This window comes from Sus scrofa, chromosome 1, assembly GCF_000003025.6.
Source record: "Sus scrofa isolate TJ Tabasco breed Duroc chromosome 1, Sscrofa11.1, whole genome shotgun sequence".
Taxonomy (NCBI): domain Eukaryota; kingdom Metazoa; phylum Chordata; class Mammalia; order Artiodactyla; family Suidae; genus Sus; species Sus scrofa.
Window position 1 is genome coordinate 249,918,778 of NC_010443.5, and position 24,921 is coordinate 249,943,698.

Below are 24,921 nucleotides of genomic sequence, written 5' to 3' on the forward strand. Positions count from 1 at the left end.
TTTTTTTTTTTCCTGATTTCTCTTCCTGGATGAAACTTTGTACTTTCTTTTTTCTGGTTACATTTTGAAGATAGAGCTATGGAATTTATGATAATAGAAAGAGGATCATCCCAAGATGTGGGCCCGAGCAAATGGAAGCATGTGTTTATATCATAGGTGGAAATTTCCCTGAGCTGTCCTTCTAGAATAAATGACACTGCCTGCCATTTACATTTTCCATCCTGAATTTATTGCTGGCTACATTCTATGTAACTCGTATGTGTCTCTTAACCTTTCCCTCAAAGAGGTTTGTGTTCTACACCACAGGGCAGTTTCATTGGAAATAAATCTCATTGGTTAGCTGTGTATTCCCTACTGTGTGGATGCGGCATGAGTGCCATTCTGACGTAGCCTGTCACTGAAATGTGGGATGGATGCTCAGGTGGTCACTCGTCCCTGACCCCATAGAACTGGCTTCGGCCTTCAAGGCTTTGGGGACTAGAATACAGGTGGCCCTGGAAACCTTTCTTGCTTTGGGCTGCAGAACACAAAGAGCTCATCTGTGTTTTCATCGTTGTCTTCGGCTTTGTCTCTGCTGGCCCTTCCCTGCCCACCTTCCTCTCATCTCCTTGATGCTTCTGTGTGCTGCTGTGAAGCTTACTCAGGAAATAAAATCTACACTCTTAAATTTAGATCAAGAAACATGTATTTCCTTATCATAGTTCCCGGATAGACTCCTCAGCTCATAATGTGTGATATCTAGATCTATAGCTCTTTTTCTCTGTTGTTGTACTTCGAAGCCACTTTTTAATGCCTGCAAAGGATTTTGTTTTGTTCTGAGTTCTTTTTTCTTGATTTCTGGGTCTAAGGGCCCTTCTGGAAGGGTTCCTGAGGATTCTGTGAAATTTGTTTTCCAGGTAGCTTAAACCTTATATAGAAGGCTTAACGTTAATAGCCCGAGGCTTGTGTGATTTGGGGCCATTTACAGCCCCCAGCAACATCTGTGTGTTTTCCTGTCTTTAGCACGAGTCTGCTTTGCCCTGGGATGACCATAGACCTCAAATCACGTGGCGTGGTGATGGACAGTTTTTTGCTGTGAGTGTTGTTTGCCCAGAGACAGGTATGGACATCAGTTGCAATTTAAAATTCATTTTAATGTTTTTAAGGTCAGGAAATGTTTCTTTTCTTGCCTTGAGTGTTTGCTTTTCTTCCACAGATGAGGTGACAGTGTGTTTTTTTTGTTTTTGTTTTTTTTTAAGGTATGAAATGAATGTAGAGCTAAGATTTGAGGAGATCTTTGAGGCTCTTTGGTCCTGCCTTCTACCTGTTGAATTTATTTACAAAATTAGTTAAGAGTTTTTGTTTTTGTTTTTTTTAATTTTTATTTTTTGTCTTTTTGTCTTTTAGGGCTGTGCTCGTGGTGTATGGAGTTCCCAGGCTAGGGGTCCAATTGGAGCTGTAGCTGCCAGCCTACACCACAGTCACAGCAACACCAGATCCAAGCCGTGTCTGTGACCTATACCACAGCTCACGGCAATGTCCGATCCTTAACCCACTGAGCAAGGCCAGGAATTGAACCCGCATCCTCTTGGATGCTGGTCGGGTTTGTTAACTGCTGAGCCATGATGGGAACTCCAAAAGCTTTTTAGTTATTAAAAAAAATTTAACAAATTTTTAACAAGATTAATGGGCTTTGTAAAACCATGACAGTTTTTATTCACAAGGAAGATGTGTGGGAGTTCTAACTTGACAACATTTATCATGATCCTTTACATTTTGTCATTGTTTTTCCCTCTGTCTACTGCACAGGGGCTCGGAAGGTCAGAGTGTGGAGCCGGGAATTTGCTTTACAGTCAACCAGTGAGCCTGTGGCAGGACTGGGACCTGCTCTGGCTTGGAAGTGAGTGGGAGAAGAAACCTTGTAACTTCTTGCCCAGAGGATTTCTGGGAACTGGATGAGAGGGGTGGTAGCTATTGACTGTAGGCATTTATAACACACACATACAAAGAATTACTTTTTTTCACTTGACTGTAAGCTCCTATCTTATTTAGCTCCCTGCAGTCTGAACACGGTTTGAAGAGTAGATTCTGAGCTTCCCAGACCTCATCATTCCAAGGCCCACGCTTTGTAGCTTATAGGCAGGGTCTACTTGAAAACAGAAAATGGTGCTTAGAAAGGAAGTTGCAGCCTGTAGAGCTCTGTGGGGCAGCAGAGCTTTGGTAAAAACTAGGAAAGGGGCTTCCTTTCTTTGTACCAGCTCCCACACTAGGGGGACCTATTTGTTGAGGCGCATGCAAGCCAGATTCAGGACCGGTTCACCTGTTGTCCCAGTACACTTGTGCGGGTCACAGCCTGCTTGTGATATGTGGCTGTCCTGCCTCTAGAGGAAAGAAATATCTCCTACCTCAGGAGCATCTGTTACAGGCAACACCTGGGTCTGTAGATTCAGACATCTGTTTCCCACTGGTATTTGAGTGGCAGTTGGATGATAGAGCAGAGATAAGTATATTTGAATTAAAACTCTAGAGACAAATAGAAAGATGGGGTAGTTGAGGTGTTTTCAGTTGATTGAGAAGTCTTCAAAAATACCTGCCTGAATATGGGTCATTGTTGAAGTCATGTAATTGAAAGAGAAATAGGTTATGGTTTTGTGGGACATTATACTGGGAATGATTTGAAGAATTTACTGTTTTGTTTTTTGGATTTTGTTTCTTTTGTTTTTGTCTTTTTGCTTTTTCTAGGGCCACACCCATGGCATATGGAGGTCCCCAGGCTAGGGGTCTAATTGGAGCTGTAGCCACCAGCCTATGCTGAAGCAACGCAGGATCCGAGCCATGTCTGTGACCTACACAACAGCCCACTGCAATGCCAAATCCTTAACCCACTGAGCGAGGCCGGGGATCGAACCCGTAACCTCATGGTTGCTGATCGGATTCATTAACCACTGAGCCACGATGGGAACTCCCGTTTTTTTTTTTTTTTGTTTTGTTTGTTTTTAAAGTCACCTAAGCGCAGTCTCAATCTGTGCAGCATTGTGGGCAAATAGAGACCTTGTGCAAATCAGGAAAAGGCACTGTGCTCTGGGCAGATACTGTCCCACGCTAGGGTGGCTGCTTGTCAACATGAGCTTAGAGCTTCCCTGGAGGGAAGCGTTATGTTTTTGCTGAGAAAATGGTTTCTCTGCATTTCATCTTGTTCTTAGCCAGCTGGGTGAGTTGCTGCATGTACTAACACTCTGGGTTTGCTTTTAAGGCCCTCAGGAAGTTTGATTGCATCTACACAAGATAAACCTAATCAGCAGGATGTTGTGTTTTTTGAGAAAAATGGACTTCTCCATGGACATTTTACACTTCCTTTCCTCAAAGACGAAGTTAAGGTAGGTGCCTAAGTTGTATCACCATCAAATTCAGAGGACTCGCCACAGCTGTTAGAGAAGGTTTATATTTGATATGGGTGTGTAAATAGAAGCCCTAGAGTAGATAGTAATAAAAATAGTGGCTTCTTATGAGGGAAATTTTTCTGTTTTCTTTTCAGGATGCTCCTGGCATGTGTAAGTTCCCAGGCCGGGGATTGAATCTCAGCTGCAGCTGTGACCTACGCCACAGTTCCGGCAAGACTAGATCCTTATCTCACTGTACTGGGCTGGGATCAAACCTTTGGTGCCATGGAGACAAGGCTGGATCCTTAACCCACTGTGCCACAATAGGAACCCCTGATTTTTTTTTTTTTTTAGTAAAAGAGATTGTTTTTCTTAAGGAGAGTTTGCCATGAAAACATGGCATTTTTGTCTCTCCACTAGAGAAAACAAATAGAAAGGAAATAGAAATGTTAGTTTTTATTATTTATTTTGATGAAGCATAATTCTTTCAGTGACAAAGATACTTGTTGTTTATAATGTTTAAACCTTAAGAAAGTGTGTACCTACAGACCTTTGCTGGAGCAGAAACTTTTTTTTTTTTTTTTTTTTGTATTTTTTGTATTTTCAGGCTAGGGGTCTAATCAGAGCTGTAGCCACCAGCCTACGCCACAGCCACAGCAACGCAGGATCTAAGCCACATCTGTGACCTACACCACAGCTCACAGCAACACCAGATCCTTAACCCACTGAGCAAGCCAGGGATCGAACCTGCAACCTCATGGTTCCTAGTCAGATTCGTTTCTGCTGCTCCATGATGGGAACTCCTTTTTGTGTAGAAACTTAAATACAGAAAAAGTGGAAAGAAGAATTTAATGGCTCTCCCATAAATCTATTACTTACTTTCGATAGCTATGTACCAGCATTTTGCAAAATTATTTTCATCTATTCCTCACTCTCTGACCTATACACACACTCACACGTATTTTGTAAAAATTTCCAGAGTTCCCTGTTGGTTCAGCAGGTTAATGATCCTATGTTGCCACTGCTGTGGCTTTGCTGCTCTGGTAGTGCATTCCACTCCTAGCCCAGGAACTTCTGTATGTGACATGTGTGGCCAGAAAAAATTCCTAGAGTTTTACTTCTAGAAATCATATTTTCAAAATTCATATCTTTACCAGTTAACATTTTCTTTATATAACCACATTTCTACTCTCACACCTTACAAAATTAATAATAATTCCTTAATATTATTTAATACCTACTCTATATTCAGATTTCCCTGGTTGTCTAAAAATGTCACCTTGCATTTGCATACATGCCCTTTTGAAAATTTATTTTATTGAAGTGTAGTGGCTTTATAATGTGTTAGTTCTGATGTACAGTAAAGTGATTGTTATGCATTGATATAGTGGTTTGCATCTACTAATTCAGATGTCCCAAATCATCCCTTCTCAGTCCCCTTCCCCTTTGGCAGCCACAAGTCTATTCTCTATGTCTGTGAGTCTGTTTCTTTTTCATGGATAAGTTCATCTATGTCATAGTTTGGATTCTATATATAAGTGATAGCATGTGGTGTTTGTCTCTTTCTGATTTACTTCACTTAGTATGGTCATCTTGTGGTCCATCATGTTGCTATAAGTGGTACTTTTTTAACTTTTATTCTGGCTGAGACATAACGCATTTTTAAAAAAGTTCCTTACATATGATGACAGATTTGTTTAATAACTCCATAGGTTAGTAATTTAGTTAGGGATCACTCAAGTGTGAGGTTATTGTGAGAGCAGGAAATGCAGCTATTGTAAATATTTTGAACTAAATACATGTTAAAGGCCAACAACAGGTCTTTTTTCCCCATTAGGTTAATGACCTTCTCTGGAATGCGGATTCTGCTGTGCTCGCAGTTTGGCTGGAGGACCTTCAGACGGAAGAAAAGTCCACTCTGAAATCCTATGGTAAGATAGCACTAGTTTCTCAGCCTTGTGACCCATGCAATATAATTGAAAGTAGTGGCTGTGGCGTTTCCTTTATCCCTTCCACTTAGTCCTGTAATGAAGTCAAAGATAACTGAGTGGGTGGGTGGAGATGACGGAGTGGTTAGCTTTTGATTATTCATGGATTTCAGTTATGTATCAGGCAGGAGTCTTTAGAGAAATAGAACCAGGGTAGGCTTGTGCTGGCTGGTTGGAAATTCAGTTCAAAGTTGAGGTTGCAGTTGTGAGTCCAAAATCTGTGGGACAAGCCCACAGTCTGGAAACTCAGACAAGATTCTCTGTTACAGTCTTGAGGCAAAATTCCTTCTCCTCTGGGAAACCTCAGTTTTTGTTCTTAAGATCATAAGCTCTTTGGCTGAAGTCTCTCCACGTTATGGAAGGTAATCTGCTGTATTTAAGGTCAGCTGATGACAGAGGTTAATCACGTCTGCAGAATACTTTTGCAGGAACATCCAGGTTAACATTTGTTCAAACAAGTTATCAGAAACTTCATGGATGATATTATTGTAGCAAATTGAAATACTAGCCAGAGGAATACTATGGAAGTGAAAGAGAAGTGGGATTAGCATAAGTAAGAGTCTTCAATAACTTTGTAAATGAAATAGTAAATGAAACTGTCTTTCAGTGTATCTGTAATATGGGAAAACACTAGAAAGTAAAGATGGGAAGAAAAAAGGATATTCCATAATTCTATCACTCAGTAATAATCAGTATTAAAACTTTCTTGTCTTTCAGCTTTTCTGTATACATGTCAGTATAGCTATGATCTCATTTTTGCTAAATATGTCATTGTCAACATGATACCTGCAATTTGGTAACTCGCTTTTACAGTGTGTCACAGACTGTTTCCGTTTCACATATTTGTATCATTTTAAGTTGCTGTTTATTCATTTATGCCACAGCTTATTAAATCATGTGCTATTAGGCATGTAAAGTTTTGTTGGTTTTCATTGTCAATAACAGCTCACTGAACATTTTTTTTTTCATAAGTCTTTTCATTTGATTATTTTAGGAGTGGGTTCCAGACTTTAATCAATAGAAGTTTAACTGCAGTGTCAGGAAGAAGCTCATTCATTCATTTATTCAAAACAATAGTTCCCAACTCTGGCTGCACCTTTAGAAAAAAAAAAAATACCATCCAGGCCTTATCTCAGAGTTGTGTTCAGTGTGTTATGAGGACTATACATTGGCATTTAATATTTTTTAAAAAGCTTCCAGGTGGTTTTTAATGTGCAGCCAAACTTGAGGACCACTGATTAACCAGGTGTCAGTGGCTGGTCCTGTGATGTGCTCAGGATAAAAGTGGTGCAAGAACAGCCACAACATCTGTCTACACAGAGCAGGAGCATGTGGTCTAAGTTAACCCAAAGCGAGATAGATGTATGGTGATAGCCTTGTTAGAAAACTAGGTTGGATTTGCCGTGATTGCTAAGTGAAGAATTAGTGATCAGGGAGATGTTTAAAGAAAAGAAATTTCTTCTTATAATCTTCATTTATTCATGTCATCTGTTTAATAAAGATTGGCTTTGACCTGATTAGGTCTGTTTTTCCAGCTTTATTGAGATATAACTGACATGTAACATGTACATTGAGGAGGTGCAGTATGATATTCTGTGAAGTGTTTACCACAATAAGGTTGGTTGACTCATTCTTCATATAATTACCCTTTTTTTATTTTATTTATTTATTTTTTTTGCCTTTTCTAGGGCCACTCCCACGGCATATGGAGGTTCCCAGGCTAGGGGTCCAGTCGGAGCTGTAGCCACCAGCCTACACCAGAGCCACAGCAACGTGGGATCTGAGCCACGTCTGCAACCCACACCATAGCTCACAGCAACGCTGGATCCTCAACCCACTGAGCAAGGCTAGGGATTGAACCCAGCAAGGCCAAGGATCAAACCCGCAACCTCATGGTTCCTAGTTGGATTCGTTAACCACTGTGCCATGGCGGGAACTCCCCCTTTTGTTTTTATGGTGAGAACGTTTAAGTTCTCCTCTCATTGCGACTTCAAGTATACAACACAGGATTTTTAACTGTAGTCACTATGCTATGCATTAGATCTCTGAAACTTATAAATGAAAGGTTCTACTCTTTTATCAACTTCTTCCTATTTCTTGCACCCTCCAGGTTTAGTTCTTGCTCTTTTAATAGATGTTGGGAAGGGTATTTTCATGCTAATCTCCCTTGGGCATAACTGCATGCAAAATACTTGGAAGAAAATAATAGGCATCTTAAGTGTAATACTGTAGAGTAGTGCTAGTCTAGTGCTCTAGGATTGAGTGTTGTAATACTTTCAATCTCATTGCCAGATTTTCTTTTCTTTAAGCCTTTATGAAGAAACCATTCACTAAAGCTTTGTCCTATGCTCATAGCCTTCCAGCTTCGTGATCATAAAGTTTGAAGATAGCAGCAGAGATGAACACATGTGCTTCTGACCTTATTGATTTTTAACATTTATCCTCATGAAAAACTGTCCTTTAAAAATTATTGTTGATATTACTGTCCTAGGAGTTCCCGTCATGGCCCAGCGGAAGCGAATCCCACTATGAACCATGAGGTTGTGGGTTCGATCCCTGGCCTCATTCAGGGGGTTGAGGATCCAGCATTGCTGTGAGCTGTGGTGTAGGTCACAGATGAGGCTTGGATCCTGCGTTGCTATGGCGTAGGCTGGCAGTTGTAGCTCCGGTTTGACCCCTAGCCTAGGAACCTCCATAAGCCATGGGTATGGCCCTAAAAAGCAAAAATAAATAAGTAATATTATTATCCTCATGAAGAGGCCAAGCGGAAAAGATCCTTTGAAAAAGAAAAGTGTCCCCATCCCTTCCTGGCGAGCGGTGTGAAGTCTGACAGCCTTCTGACCTCATTTCCCCCGCAGTTCAGCTCTGGACTGTTGGAAACTATCACTGGTATCTCAAGCAAAGTCTGCCCTTCAGCTCCTGCGGGAAGAGCAAGATTGTGTCTCTGATGTGGGACCCGGTGGCCCCGTACCGGCTGCATGTTCTCTGTCAAGGCTGGCATTACCTCTGCTATGACTGGCACTGGACGACTGACCGGAGTTCAGGAGATAATCTGAGCGACATGGCCAACGTGGCTGTGGTGGATGGAAGTAAGGAGCTGGGGGGTGTGGCTATGGGGCTGGGAGGGTCCTGAGCCCAGGGCCTGCAGATGTGGAGGTTTGACTAAAACGTAGGGGATTTAACTGACTAACCTGGATCTTGGTTTGTTTGTACTTATTTGTTGATTTTTCTTTCTTTCTTTCTTTTTTTTTTTTGTCTTTTTAGGGCTGCACCCATGGCATATGGAGGTTCCCAGGCTAGGGGTCCAATCAGAGCTGTAGCTGCCGGTCTATGCCACAGTCACAGCAACAGGGGATCCGAGCCGTGTCTGTAACCTATACCACAGCTCACGGCAACACCAGATCATTAACCCACTAGGCGAGGCCAGGGATCGAACCCGCAACCTCTTGGTTACTAGTCGGGTTCATTAACCACTGAGCCACGATGGGAACTCCTTGATTTGGTTTTGATTGGTGGGAATCCCCTGAGGTGAGGCATGTACCCTCCTGAATACTAGAGTCCCTCCCCCCCACGCCCCTGCCTCCCCTGGCTCCCTGTCGTGCTGCAGCCATGGCCTTCACGTTATTTACTTATCTGGGCTTGGAGGACATTGACATTTCCGACCCTGGGTCGAGAGGAAGACAATAGTAGGCTTGTGGTCTTGGTGTGTCAGCCTTGTCTTGTGCCGTGACTAGGGTTACGTTGATCTTCGCACCATTCCATTGTGGTGTTTTGGTTTTTGATATAATCCTGTTAGTACCTTTCCAGTATGTTCTGTTTAGATCACAATCTTCCTAGTAGGATCGGGTTGGTATGTTTTAATTAGATTGAGGGTTTCTGTTTGGGGAGGGGAAAGAAAGAAGAAAGATGCAGTCACTTGAATAGATAGTTTATTAATTGCTGATGATATTAAGGAAAACTTGCTTCTAATATTGTAAAGTGAGTTGATGTACTCATTTATGTTCTGTGTAGTCATCGTAATACTGATTTCACAATCGTGTGTTCTGTATAGAGGACTTAAGCAAATGTGCCTTATTACCAAATGCATGCCCAGGGAAGTTCCTGAAGGATTTTGGTCTAGTCTGGCTTGGTTGCAGGCCCAGGTTTAAAGCTAGAACTCTGACCTTTTGGCCTTCTTGCCCTAGTCCTTGGCACCTGAAACTTCCAGCCTGGGGATGGACTGCTCTAGGCTTGGACACTGCTTTCCTCTTCTACACTGTATTTAAGCTTATTCATGATGAAAATGCTTACAATTTCTTTTAAGAATTTTTGTCTATTTTCTACCCCCATTATTAGTTAGTGTTCAGATGCCTTATTTTACAAATTGAACTCATATGTGTCTAATCATCTTTCTCACATGCAGACAGGGTCTTGGTGACAGTCTTCCGGCAGAGTGTCGTTCCACCTCCCATGTGCACATACCGACTGCTGCTCCCACACCCTGTAAACCAGGTCATGTTCTCTGCACACCCTACAGAGAGTAACAACCTTGCTGTCCTGGATGCCAGTAACCAGATTTCTGTTTATAAATGTGGTATGTTCAAAAACTGTTATCAGAATGTTGTGAATCAGACCCCTCCTACACAAAAGCAAATTATAGTTCAGTGTTTCCAAAACTTTTTTTTTTTTTTTTTTTTTTTTTTTTTTGTCTTTTTGCTATTTTCTTGGGCTACTCCCGGGGCATATGGAGGTTCCCAGGCTAGGTGTCGAATCAGAGCTATAGCTGCTGGCCTACGCCAGAGCCACAGCAATGCCAGATCCGAGCCGTGTCTGTGACCTACACCACAGCTCCCGGCAACGCCAGATCCTTAACCCACTGAGCAAGGCCAGGGATCGAACCCACAACCTCATGGTTCTTAGTCAAATTCTTTAACCACTGAGCCACGACAGGAACTCCCTCCAAAACTTTTGAAGGTTATAATTGATATTACTATTACTGTGATATTTAATTGACTTGTAAGGTTTTTATTTGTGGAGGGTTCAGTCCTACTCTGGCTAATAAGAACTATTCCTTTTGCTCTATTAAACTTAAAAGGATCAGTTTTTTAAGGAGTCCTTGTTGTGACTCAGTGGGTTAAGAACCCGACACAGTGTCTGTGAGGATGCGGGTTTGATTCCTGGCCTTGTTCAGTGGGTCAAGGATCTGATGTTGCATAAGCTGTGGTGAAGATTGCACATGTAGCTTGGATTCTGAGTTGCCATGGCTGTGGTGTGGTACTGGCAGCTATAGCTCTGATTCGACCCTTAGCCCCAGGAACTTCCATATGCCACAGGTGCGGCCCTAAAAAGAAAAAAAAGAAAGAAAAAAAAAATCAGATATTTAAAAATAATACTCAACCCTAGAAATAAAATAGTATCTCATTACATCCTTAGCATGTTTTCAGTTTTCATTTCCATTGCACCTATTTTCAGTTGATCATGCAGCTTTCTTTCATAGGAGCTGTGTCAGAGTTTTCCTTTTTTGCGGGGGCGGGGTGCCGCACCTTAAGCATATGGAAGTTCTCAGGCTAGGGGTTGAATTGGAGCTGCAGCTGACCTGTGCCGCAGCTCACAGCAGTTAACCCACTGAGCGCGGACAGGGATTGAACCAGTTTCCTCATGGATGCTAGTTGGGTTCTTAACCCACTGAGCTCCAACAGGAACTTCAAGTTTTCCTCTTCTGTTGATGACGGAACAAAATGCCAGAGGGTTTGCAGTTTCCTTGCATGAGAATGGACAAGGACTTCACCTTAGGTGTTAGATTCCAATCTAGTTGTCCTTCCACAGTCCTGTTGCTCTCATTTTCAAGTTGCTTTCATGATGTACTGAAAGAACCTGAGATTTGTGAATTCTTTGGTTGTGTCATAAGTTACACTGGCCCATGGTGCCAGTAACTCTCTTTTCCAATAATTTTTGAATTCTCAACCTTAAAAGGTAGGCAGAAATGTAATTTTAGAAAGAAGTTAAGATGTGGTTGTTTTCTAGATTGCTCTGTTTGTAAAGTGGATTACCTTCAAGAACTCATTCAATGGCAGGACCCCATCTTTTTAGTATCAGGAAAAATGTTTGTAGTTTACTATGATAGTATTTGCATTTTTCTTTTCCCCTAGGTGACAGTCCAAGTGTAGACCCTACAGTGAAACTGGGAGCTGTGGGTGGAAATGGATTTAAAATTTCCCTTAGAACGCCTCATCTGGAAAAGAGATACAAGTAGGTTGTTCTTAGTTATCTTGTACCTTTGGGACCAGAAGCAGCCAGCGTTTAGTACTAAATTCAGCCAACTGTTATCTTCTCCTGTGCCTGTTGCTCAATTCAAGAAGAAGTAGGTATAACACCCAGGCCCTGGGTTTTCAGCCTGTTGGGAAAACCAGTTGCCTGTGTACTTCAGTGTCATATATACTGCTGGCTAGCGATGGAGCTAAAGTCTTAAGCTGACCCAGAACCCATTCCTCCCGACAACCAGGGAAAATCACATGGGAAAGAAAGAGTTGAAGATGATAGAGCAGAGTGCATTTGCTTAGGTGAAATGAGGATGCATGTGTTATTAACGTGTGGCTGACCTAGGTGGTCTGTTTTTGTCTCATCCTACAATGCAGGACTTTTGGTTGCTATGTTTTGAGGCTCTCAGGTTGGAAATCAGAATGCATTTTGATACTGAAACAATATTATAAATTGTTGAGTATAATTGAATACCTCAAGTACACTATAGGCATTGTAAAATGACCTAGAGGCCAAATTATTCATTATAAGTCCACTTCTGTGAGAATCCAAGATTTGATACTATTTAATAAGCCCATGTTCTTAATTCCTGCACTCCTTTGTCACCAGGAAGCATTTATTCCTAAATTAATGTGAATAATGAGTTGAACAAATAACTGAATTTAATGAATAATACGTTTGTTAAATATATGCAGTATATTTGATAAATGAATTGGGCTTGAGCCTGTTTGATTCAGTAGTGGTCTATACATATTGCTTAGTTTTTCAAAGAACATTTACATGGATTGTTTCATTTCACAGTCTGAAAGCATTAGAAGACAGATTTGAGGCACACTAGAAAGTGCAAGGCAATTTAGAATATAGTTTCATTTTTTAAAAGTTGTGGGAAATCACTAGCCTTCTCTAAGTCATTTAGAGATTTCACGAAGGACTGAATACTTATCTTGAACCTTAAAAAGAGAGGTAGGTTTAGGCTTCAAAGAAGGGTTGCAGTTGTGGGCAGAAGATTGTCAGTGAGAACCAGAGGCAGGGATGCTTCTGTGTGGGCTGAATGTGTTGGAGACACTGAGTCCAGGGTCATCAAATTGGGTAGGAAGATCAGCCCAGTGACCCAGCTTCTTCGGTGTATGCTCAGGGTTTGCTGCTTGCACTGAAAGGCAGGAGGTAGCCATTATGAGTTCCCTTGTAAGGTAGCAGAAATGGTCCCTCCTCTGGTGTATAAATGCCACAGGAGGAAGGCATCCACAGCAAAGAAACCACCTCTCAAGCCAACTAGGCATTTTGGTATGAAGTGCTTAGGAAAGGATCCATTCTGCTGAGACCTAAATATCTGCTGGAGCATGGTTTGAATGCTGGTAAGTGGCAATAATGGAAAACTGCTGGGGTTTATTTGTGTTGGGCCTGGGCCAGTCAGTTTTCCTTGAGTAGTCAAGTTGAAGTGTTCTCTTAAAATCTAAAGATCTGAGAGTATGAGAAACTTAATGTTAAGTACTAGAAAAACATATTCTTAAGCCGGGTGAACATTCTTTTTGGATTTTCTAGTATTGGGCATTGCCTCAGGTTTTGTCCCTCCAAATATTGAGTCCACTATATATAAAGAGTTTCATTCTTCAATCAGGAAAATCTCAGTGATGTTAGTTATTCATGTTTTGAATATTCTTTGATATTTAAAACAGAATTCAGCTTGAGAACAGTGAAGAAGAAGAAGTAAACCCATTGACGCTCAGTCTTCTCACCTGGGTTCAGGAAGACATTTTCCTGGCCGTGAGCCACAGTCACTCCAGGCCACAATCTGTCCTTCACCATCTGACTGTGGCCCCTTCTGAGACGGACAACGAGCTGGGACAGCTCAATATTAGGTATTGCAACAATTCCTTGCATTCCACATGTCAGTAAGCAGAAAGGATTAGGCTTTTATGTTTTATGAGCATAGAACTTTTTTTTTTTTAACTTTCAGTGAGTAGGACATTAACTTCTTTGTTAGACATACTTAGCAAGAGGATTAAGTCTACATAAAAATACTAAAATGCACTAAGAAGTGGTGAAAAATAGGACAAATACCAGTAGGTGAGACAAAACATTTGTAAGGTGTGTTAAAAATTTTACTTCAGGAGCTCCCGTCGTGGCGCAGTGGCTAACGAATCGACTGGGAACCATGAGGTTGTCAGTTCGATCCCTGGCCTTGCTCCGTGGGTTAAGGATCCAGCGTTGCTGTGGCTCTGGCGTAGGCTGGAGGCTATAGCTCTGATTCGACCCCTAGCCTGGGAACCTCCATATGCCGCGGGAGTGGCCCTAGAAAAGGCAAAAAAAAAAAAATTAAAAAAATTAAAAAATAAAAATAAAATAAGTATTAAAAAAATTAAAAAAAAATTTTTACTTCAGGAGTTCCTCTCGTGGCTCAGTGGTTAACGAATCTGACTAGGAACCATGAGGTTGCAGGTTCGATCCCTGGCCTCGCTCAGTGGGTTAAGGATCCAGTGTTGCCATGAGCAGGTCGCAGACGCAGCTCAGATCCCATGTTGCTGTGGTTGTGGCATAGGCCAGCAGCTACAGCTCCGATTAAACCTCTAGCCTGGGAAATTCCATATGCCGCGGGTGCGGCCCTAAAAAGGCAAAAAAAAAAAAAAAAAAGAACACAAATTTTACTTCAGCTTATACTTACGTTCTAGCAAAATAACTGCTAGCCTATGACAATTAGCCACTCTAATTACCCTTGTAATTAAAAATCAATGATAAGATATATATATATATATGTATGTATACACACACACACATACACACACATTTTGATGTAATGACTTCAGAATACTTCTGAGCCTCCTTTACTATATATTTTGTTTGGCACTTGATTGCTTTTACATACAAGTCTCCTTTTTCTTTGCTAAAATTTCACAGTTCCCTGGCCCTGCTTCCAGAGTGCACCTTTGTTACAGAACAGGTTTCAGTACTGAATGCTGTTTTTTGTATTGCAAGTCCTCTTGTTAGGCAGCAGATAGCATTGTCTGGACAGCTTGGGGGAATCCTTGGGTTTCTAGGGCCAACACTTGACACCTTAGTCATTCACTGGTATTAATGCCAGCCAGATTCACGTGTCTTTATTTTTTATTTTTTATTTTTTTTGTCTTTTTGCCATTTCTTGGGCCGCTCCCGCGGCATATGGAGTTCCCAGGCTAGGGGTCCAATTGGAGCTGTAGCCGTCGGTCTGCGCCAGAGCCACAGCAACTCGGGACCGAGCCGCGTCTGCAACCTACACCACAGCTCACGGCAACGCCGGATCCTTAACCCACTGAGCAAGGCCAGGGATCAAACCCACAACCTCATGGTTCCTAGTCAGATTCATTAACCACTGCGCCACAAGAGGAACTTCCAGATTCACGTGTCTTAAAGGTCTGCTGGTTAGCGTATTTGTCTATCTTTTTTTAGGGCTGTACCTGTGGCATATGGAGGTTCCCAGGCTAGGGATGAAATCAGAGCTGTAGCCACCACCCTGTGCCACAGCCATGCCAGATGTGAGCCACATCTGAGGTGTCTGAGACCCACACCATAGCTCACAGCAATGCCAGATCCTTAACCCACTGATTGAGGCTAGGGATTGAACCCACATCTTCATGGGTACTAGTCAGGTCCATTACTGCTGAGCCACAGCAGGAACTCCCAACTGCTGGTTAGCTTTAAATTCTGAAAGATTGTTGTAAGATTAGGAACCTCACAAAAAAATTTTTTTAATTGAAATATAGTTGGTTTTACAATATTGTGCTGATTTCTGCTGTACAGCAAAGTGATCCAGTCATACATATTTATACATTCCTTTTGTCATACTATTTTCCATCATGTTCTATCCCAAGAGACTGGATATAGTTCCCTGTGCTGTACAGTAGGACCTTGTTTCTTACCCATCCTGAATGTAATAGTGTGCATCTACTAACCCCAAACTCCTAGTCCATCCAGTCACTCCCTCGCCTCCTTGAATAGACAACCACAAGCCTATTCTCAATTTCTGTGAGTCTGTGTTTTGTAGGTAGGTTCATTTGTGCCATATTTTAAGTTCCACATTTTAAGGATATCATATGATATTTGTCTTTCTGACTTACTTCACTTAGTATGATAATCTCTAGTTACATCCATGTTGCTGCAGATGGCATTATTTTGTTCTTTTTTATGGCTGAGTAGTAGTCTGTCGTATATATTTACCACATCTTAATCCATTCATCTGTCAGTGCACATTTAGTTTGTTTTCATGTCTGGGCTACTGTGAATAATTCTACAGTTGAACATAGGGGTGCATGTATCTTTTTGAATTATAGTTTTGTCCAGATATATATATGCCCAGGAGTGGGATTGCTGGATCATATGGTAGTTCTATATTTAGTTTTCTGAGGAATCTTCATACTCTTTTCCATGGTGGTTGTACCAAGGTATATTCCCACTAACAGTATAGGAGAGTTCCCTTTTCTCTATACCCCCTCCAGTTTTTATTCTTTGTAGACTTTTTGATGGTGGCCATTATGACTGGTGCAATGTGATACCTTATTGTGGTTCTGATTTCATTTCTCTAATAATTAGTGATGGTTGGAGTTCCCGTTGTGGCTCAGTGGAAACCAAACCGACTAGAAACCATGAGGTTGCGGGTTTGATCCCTGGCCTTGCTCAGTGAGTTAAGGATCCGGCACTGCCGTGAGCTGTGGTGTAGGTCACAGACTTGGCTCAGATCTGGTGTTGCTGTGGCTGTGGTGTAGGACTGCAGCAACAGCTATTAGACCTCTAGCCTGGGAATCTCCAAATGCCAAGGGTGCAGCCCTCAAAAGACAAAAGACTGTGTGTGTGTGTGTAAAATTAGTGACGGTTGAGCATCTTTTCATGTGCCTACTGGCCATTCATGTGTCTTTGGAGAAATGTCTGTATAGGTCTTCTGCCCATTTTTTAATTGGGTTGTTTTTTTGTTGTTATTGAGCTGTTTGTATATTTTAGAGATTAAGCTTTTGTCAGTTGCATAGTTTGCAAAGATTTTCTCCCATTCTGAGTTGTCTTTTCTTTCTTTCTTTCTTTTATGGTTTCCTTTGCTGTGCAAAAGCTTTTGCGTTTAATTAGGTCCCATTGTTTTATTTTTGTTTTTATTGTCATTATTCTTGGAGGTGGATCAAATAAGATATCTCTTTGATCTGTGTCAAAGAGCATTCTGCCTATGTTTTCCTCTAGCAGTTTTATAGTATCTGGCCCTATGTTTAGGTCTTTAATCCATTTTTAATATTAAAGACCTAAACATAGGGCCAGATGGTGTTAGGGAATGCTCTAATTTCATTCTTTTAGATATAGCCATCCAGTTTTCCCATTACCACTTATTGAAGAGACTGTCTTTCCTCCATCGGATGTTCCTGCCTCCTTAGTCATAGATTAGTTGACCATAGGTGCCTGGGTTTATTTCTGGGCTTTATATCCTGATCTATATTTCTGTTTCTGCACCACACTGTTTTGATGACTGTAGCGTTGTAGTATAGTCTGAAGTCAGGAAGCCTGATTCCTTTAGTTCTGCTTTCTTTTTCAATGTTGCTTTGGCTATTTGGGGTCTTTTGTGTTTCCATACAAATTTAAAATATTTTGTTCAAGTTCTCTGAAGAATATCATTGATAATTTGATAGGGATTGCATTTAGTCTGTAGCTTGCATTGGGTAGTAGAGTCATTTTTTTTTTCTGTATAATGTTTTTTATTTTTTTTTCCATTATAGCTGGTTTAAGTGTAGTCATTTTGACAATATTGATTTCTTCCATTCCAAGAACATGGTATATCTTTCCATGTATTTGTATTATCTTTGATTTCTTTCATCAGTGTCTTGTAACTTTCAAAGTACAGGTCTTTTATGTCTTTAGGTAGGTTTATTCCTAGGTATTTTGTTCTTTTTGATGTGATGGTAAATGGGATGGTTTCCCTAATTTCTCTTTCTGATTTTTCATTGTTAGTATTTAGAAGTACAATAGATTTCTGTGTATTTATCATCCATCCTTTACCAGATTCATTAATGAACTCTAATAGTTTTCTGGTAGTGTCTTTAGGATTTTCTAGGTACAGTATCATGTCATCTGCCAAAAGTGATAGTTTTACTTCTTCCTTTCCAATTTGTATTCCTTTTCTTTTTTTTTTTTTTGGATTGCCATGCCAGGACTTCCAAAACTATGTTCAGTAACAATGGTGAAAGTGGAAATCCTTGTCTTGTTTCTGATCTTAGCAGAAATGCTTTCAGTTTTTCACCATTGAAGATGATTTTAGTTGTGGGTTTGTCATTAGAGCCTTTATTATTTTGAGGTGGGTTCCCTCTGTGCCCACTTTCTGGAAAGTTTTTGTCAGAAATGGGTGTCAAATTTTGTCCAAAGCTTTTTTTGCATCTGTTGAGATGATCATATAGTTTGTATTCTTCAGTTTGTTGATGTCATGTATCACACTGATTAATTTGCAGACATGGATGAATTCTTGCATCACTGGAATAAATCTCACTTAATTATGTTTTATGATCCTTTTACTATATAGTTGGATTCAGTCTGCTAATGTTTTGTTGAGGATTTTTCTTTCTATTTTCATCAGTGATATTGGCCTGTAATTTTTGTTTTTGTGTTATCTTTGTCTGTTTTGGTATCAGGGTGATGGTGACCTCACAAAATGAGCTTGGGAGTGTTCCTTTGTCTGCAATTTTTGGAAAAGTTTCAGTAGAACAGGTGTTAACTCTTCTCTGAATGCTTGACAGAATTCCCCTGTGAAGCCATCATGTCCTGGACTTTTGTTTTCTGGAAGATTTTAAATCACAGTTTCAATTTCAGTATTTGTTTTTGATCTGTTCATATTTTCTGTTTATTTCTGATTCAGTCTTCGCAGGTTGTACCTTTGTAAGACTGTCCATTTTTTCTAGGTTGTTCATTTTACTGGTGTATAGTTATTTGTAGTAGTCTCAAATCCTTTGTATTAGTGTGGTGTCAGTTGTAACTTGTCCTTTTTCCTTTCTAATTTTATTGATTTGAGACTTCTCCCTTTTTTCCTTGATAAATCTGGCTAAAGATCAATTTTGTTGATCTTTTCAGAGAACCAACTTTTACTTTCAGCGATCTTCTCTATTGTTTTCTGTCTTTATTTCATTCATTTCTGCCCTGATCTTCATGATTTCTTTCCTTCTACTACTTTTAGGCTTTGTTCTTCCTTCTCAAATTGCTTTAGGTGTAAGGTTAAATTATTTGACATTTTTTATTCCCTGAGATAAAATTGTGTAGCTATAGACTTCCCTCTCAGAACTGATTTTGTTATGTCCCTTAGGTTTAGATTGTCATATCTTCCTTGTCATTTGTCTCTAAGTATCTATTTCTTCAGTGATCCATTGTTTGTTTAATAACATATTGTTTAATTTCCAGGAGTTTGTGGTTTTTGCTCTTGTATTTGGTTTCTCGTCTCATAGTATTGTGATTGGAGAAAATGCTTGATATAATTTTAATTTGTTAAAATTTGCCAAGGCTTGATTTGTGGCCCTAGGATTAGATCTATCCTCGAGAATGTTCCGTGTGCACATGAGAAGAATGTATATTATGCTGCACTTCGATGGAATGTTCTTTAAATATCAGTTAAGTCTGTCTGGTCTTGAGTATTATTTAAGGCCTCTGTTTCCTTGCTGATTTTCTGTCTGGATTATCTATTGTTGTAAGTGGGGTGTTAAAGTTCCCCACTTTTTTTTTTTAAAGGGATATAAAACTATTGGCCACTGTTCACCAATGTTTATAATAAAGTGAACAATATACAGTTGAATAACATTCTGATTACTACAAAATTATTTTTCCTGGCTTCTGCTGAACCAGTAACCCAAATACTGAGAAGACTGAGCCTACTTGTAAGGAATGGGTTGGGGTAAAGAAAAAACATACAGGTCAAGTTGAGATTACAAAAGTTTGTTTACTCCATGTATTCCTGCAGGTCTTCAGTTGCTAACCTCACTAGCTACCTGATTAGGTTTCCATGAACAAGTCTTAGTAATTCCATATATTGGAGTTTCTGTCATGGCTCAGTGGAAACGAATCTGACTAGCATCCATGAGGACGCCAGTTTGATCCCTGGCCTCCCTCAGTGGGTTAAGGGTCCGGCGTTGTTGTGAGCTGTGGTGTAGGTTGCAGATACAGCTCAGATCTGGCACTGCTGTGGCTGTGGTGTAGGCTGGCAGCTGTAGCTCCGATTTGACCTGTAGCCTGGAAACCTCCATATGCTGTGGATGAGGCCCTAAAAAAGAGACAAAAAAGAAAATTCCATGTATCATGGCATTTCAGTCAATATAGCACAAGGATTTCAACTTCTTGTAAAGGAATGGTTCACCAGAAGGAACCTTTAAATGTCCATTTAACTAAGTTTTGCTTGGCTTATTTAAAACACACTAGAATTTTTCTAGTTTTTTCATTCGGGTGGGCAGGTTGTTGGTACTGATAAAATTTTCCTTTCAGGGATTTTGCAGATAAAACTGAATTTGTATGACTGTAGATATGGTTGCAGATTCTGATATGGCCGCTTTTAAAAAATGTCCAAATTGTTTAAAGTTGTCCAATTAATTACAAAATTATTTAATTTGAAAAGTTAAGACTTCAAAAATTTCAATTTAACTTGAAGCAATTTCTTATATTGCTTAAACTTATGGGATCCCGGAAACATGGGCTTACGTATGATTGTGAAATGCTGTTTTTGTTTTGGTAAATGTATTAAAAAACACCCCAAAACAAAAACAAAAAACCCCAGGCCACATACCTGTGTATTTTATGTATACACACATGAAAAACCCAGAATGGTCCTTAGGCATTTATGAGTTAAATGCAAATTCTAAATTCTGATTGAGCAATGACTGTGGAGATTTTCCCTGACATTTAGAAAAGCTGTTCTCTAATGCAGAGGAAATAATATACCATAGAATTAAATGTTCTTTTATACTAAAGGAAGCTTTTATTTGTTCAAAGTAAGCAGTGTTACACAGATGCAGAAACAAAAAACCCCAACAACTTCCCCAGTACTACTTCAAAGTGAACATATCAAACTTTTTTCCATTTTATATTTTTTAAATGATTTTATTTTTTCCATTATAGTTGGTTTACAGTGTTCTGTCAATTTTCTACTGTATAGCAAAATTACCCAGTCACGCGCGCCCCCCCCCCCACACACACATTCTTTTTTCACACTGTCCTCCATCATGCTCCATCATAAGTGACTAGATATAGTTCCCGGTGCTATACAGCAGGATCTCATTGCTTATCCATTCCTAAGGCAATAGTTTCCATCTATTAACCCCAGATTCCCAGTCCATCCCACTCCCTCCCCCTCTCCCTTGGCAACCACAAGTCTGTTCTCCAAGTCCATGAGTTTCTTTTCTGTGGAAAGGTTTATTTGTGCTATATATTAGATTCCAGATAAAAGTGATGATCATATGTTTGTCTTTCTCTTTCTGACTTATTTCACTTAGTGTGAGTGTCTCTAGTCCATCTGTGTTGCTGCAAATGGCATTATTTTGTTCTTTTTGTGGCTGAGTAGTATTTCATTGTGTGTATGTACCACATCTCCTTAATCCAGTTATCTGTCGATGGACATTTAGGTTGTTTCCATGTCTTGGCTGTGGTGAATAGTGCTACAGTTAACATACAGGTGCATCTGTCTTTTTCAAGGAAAGTTTTGTCTGGATATATGCTCAAGAGTGGGATTGCTGGGTCCTATGGTAGTTCTATATATAGTTTTCTGAGGTACTTCCATACTGTTTCCATAGTGGTGGTACCAGTTTACAATTTATATTGGTACAACCACCAACAGTGTAGGAGGAACATATTCAAATTTGATTTATTAAAATGTAGTTATTTCTTTCTAATAAAACCCCATGAGACCCAGATTTTATATACATGTATAAATATATATAAAAAGAAATGCAAACAGTTATTGAGTTTCATCTTCTGGACAAGAATGCCAAGTTAGTCTCTCTTCATAAAAAGCAATTACATTTGAGCAATATTTGATACTTCATATTTTCCTCTTTTGCCACCACCAAGTCCGCCCCATCTGAATCTTTCCATTTCTTGAGAAACATTAATTCTCCACTGCTGTCTGTGGCACCAGTTATTCGTTCTGGATCAAGACCTCTGGCAAAACCTCTTGGTTTATCAGCAGTGTTTCTTTTTTTTGATTTGCTATCATCAGATTCACTGTCAGATAATGACTTTCTTTATGTTCCATCTTTTTCTTTACCAGCTTTTTGAGAATTAAGAAATGCTTCAATTAACTCTGAACAATCCAGATTTTCATCAGATTCCCAAGTATTGTCTGCATCTGTAAACCCCTTGCACTTTCAGAAATATTCCACTTTCCCATTCACTACACATAGGTCCAGTACTTTTTCTACAACAAATTCTCTAGGCTCTTCCTCTTCAACGTTTTTACTTTTTCCATTCTATTTCTTTCACTGTTTTTTCAATGTAGTTTTATTGGAGGGCATTTTTTATTGCAGACTTGAAGAGGTATTATTTACTGCCTCAGAGCTGCTCCATGTCCCAGATCTGCAGTGTCTTTGGCCCTGAGCACCTCTAGCTCCAGCCACATCCGAGGGGGACAGGGCTGGGGAGCTGCACTTGGGCTGTAGCTCCCAGGCCCCACTATTATTGTATTACTGTCAGTTTCTCCTTTTACGGCTGTTAGCGGTTGCCTTTATATATTGTGCTCTTCTGTGTTGAGTGCGTAAATATTTCCAATTGTTGTATCCTCTTCTGGGATTGATCCTTTGATCATTATGTAGTGTCTTTTTTTGTCTCCTGTGACCTTCTTTATTTAAAATCTGTTTTCTCTGATATGAATATTGCTACTCCAGGTTTCCTTTGATTTCCTTCTTCCAGACTCTCACTTTGAATCGGTCCCTGTCCTTCAGTCTGAAGTGGGTCTCTTATAAATAGCACATTCAGGTCTTGTTTTGTATCCATTAAGCCAGTCTGTATCTTTTAATTGAAACATTTGATCCATTTATATTCAGTGTAATTATGGATATGTGTGTACTTACTGCGATTTTTAAAATTGTTTTGGATTTGTTATTTTAGATCTTTTTTTTTCTCCTTTCCTCTTATTCTTTTATGATTTGCTGACAATCTTTAGTGTTGTATTTGGTTTGCTTTTTCTTTATTATGTGTGTGTCTATTATAATTCTTTGGTTTTTGATTCCCATTAAAGTAATCTCTATATTGATACAGCAATCTGTATATGTACAGAATTGGTTTTGATTGCTGGTCTCTTAATTTCAAATGTATTTTCATTGTTCTGCATTTGTCCTCTCCTCTTCAGTGCTTGCTAGTTTTGATACCTTATTTGTCAGTGGGTGATGTCCTACTTTAATATTATGTTTGCCTTTACCGGTGAGCTTTCTCATCTGCAGTTTTCTTATTTTCTAATTGGGGCCTTTTTTCTTCTGCCTGGAGAAATTCCTTTAGTGGGTGTTGTAAAGCTGGTGTGAAGGTACTGAATTCTCTTAGCTTTTGCTTGTCTGAAAAGCTTTTGATCTCTCTGTCAAATCTGAATGAGAGCCTTGCTGGATAGCGTATTCTTGGTTCCAGGTTCTTCCCCTTCATCACCTTAAATATATCTTGCCACTCCCTTCTAGCTTGGAGACTTTCTGCTGAAAAATCAGCTGTTATGAGGGCTCCCTTTTATGTTATTTGTTGCTTTTACCTTGTGGCTTTTAATATGTTTTTCTTTTTCTTTAATTTTTGTCTGTTTGATGAGTGTGTGTCTCACTGTGGTTCTTTTTGGGTTTATCCTGTTTGGGATATTGTGCTATTCATCTTAGTTTTCTAGCTCTTTGTTAAACATTTCTTGTAACTTCTCTATCTATGCCTCGATTCTCTTCCCTTGGATCATCTTTGCTATCACCACTCTGAATTTTTTTGGGGGTAGATTGCCCATCTTATCTGCATTTAGTTGTTTTTGTGTGTTTTTTATCTTATTCTTGAAAGCGGTTTCTTTGTTATCTCATATTGTCTACCTTTCTGTGTTTCTGATCCCCTTAACAGCAGGTGTGTAGAGGCAGCAGCTGATGTCCAGCCCTGGAGTTTTTTGGGGAAGGGGATGGCTCTTGTGTACCTAGAGCACCTGATGGGAGCAGTGGTATCATACTCTCTCTCCTGGAGCTGGGTGGCTGCTAGGGATGGGTCTGTGAGGGAGGTGGCAGTGGTTCATGGTTAACAGGACTGCTCTTATGGGGGGGGGGGGGGCAGCAGCTCCTGCAACTCCTTCTGTTACCATGCAGCTCTCAGAACTGTTTCTGGCAATGTCAGCAGCTGTTCCTTTGGTCCCTCCCTTTGCCAGGGATGCTCTTAGAACTGTGTGGATGGATGTTGTTCCCTCAGTCCTTCCCTCTGATGGGCAGCTTGCAGGAGCTCTCTCTGTAGCCTTGGCGTTAGGTGCCATTACCATGGTCATTCCCTTTGTTGGCTTGCTTTCAGGAGAGCCCTCTATAGCCATAGGGTCGGTCGCCACTCCCATGGTCACTCCCTTTGCTGAGCTGCTCATGGGAGTCCTCTTTGTGGCTCCAAGGGCAGGGGCTGCTCCCTAGCTATTGTTAGGCAGCACTCTCTCTGGCCTCTTGGTGGGTGCCATTCCCATGGTCACTCCTTTTGTTGGGCCACTTGCAGGGAAGCTGTCTGTAGCCACAGGGTCATGAAAAATTATATATTTTTCCCTCTTTTTTTTTTTTTTTTTTTGGTCTTTTTCCTTTTCTAGGGCCACACCCATGGCTTATGAAGGTTCCCTGGCTAGGGGTCTAATCAGAGCTGTAGCCACCAGCCTTCGCCAGAGCCACAGCAACTCGGGATCTGAGCCACATCTGTGACCTACACCACAGCTCAAGGCAATGCCGGATCCTTAACCCACGGAGCAAGGCCAGGGATCGAATCCGCAACCTCATGGTTCCTAGTCCGATTTGTTAGCCGCTGAGCCATGATGGGAACTCCCTCTCCCTCTCTCTATTTTAAATGATAGTCTTGCTGCACATGGTATTCTAGGTTGCAGATTTTCCCTTTAGAACTTTGAATGTATCTTGCTAATCCCTCTGGCCTATAGTGTTTCTGTAGAGAAATACAAACACTTCAATAGCCTTTTGGCGGCTTCCTTGTAATTTGCTTGTTTTTTTCTTGCTGCCTTTAGAATCTTCTCCTTTAACTTTTCTCATTTTTATTATACTATGTCTTGGTGTAGGTCTGTTTGGGTTCATCTTGTTTGGAATCCTCTGTGCTTCCTGTAACTGGACGTCTGTTTCCTTCTTTAGATTTGGGAGATTTTCAGCTCTAATTTCTTCTAGTACATTTTCAAT

At 40.3% G+C, this 24,921-nt stretch overlaps 1 protein-coding gene and 1 pseudogene across 1 annotated transcript in view; one reads left to right on the top strand and one right to left on the bottom strand.

Moving 5' to 3' along the window:
• Nucleotides 1-24,921, top strand: part of ELP1 (elongator complex protein 1) — a 75,021-nt gene that overhangs the window by 13,228 nt on the left and 36,872 nt on the right. The window contains exons 7-14 of the mRNA XM_001924394.6: nt 1,003-1,099; nt 1,789-1,879; nt 3,233-3,356; nt 5,197-5,290; nt 8,206-8,436; nt 9,750-9,920; nt 11,476-11,575; nt 13,261-13,443. Coding sequence (XP_001924429.4) covers nt 1,003-1,099; nt 1,789-1,879; nt 3,233-3,356; nt 5,197-5,290; nt 8,206-8,436; nt 9,750-9,920; nt 11,476-11,575; nt 13,261-13,443 — 1,091 coding nt within the window. The remainder of the gene's footprint in view (nt 1-1,002; nt 1,100-1,788; nt 1,880-3,232; nt 3,357-5,196; nt 5,291-8,205; nt 8,437-9,749; nt 9,921-11,475; nt 11,576-13,260; nt 13,444-24,921) is intronic.
• On the bottom strand, nt 21,322-23,813 carry LOC110256035 (annotated as a pseudogene).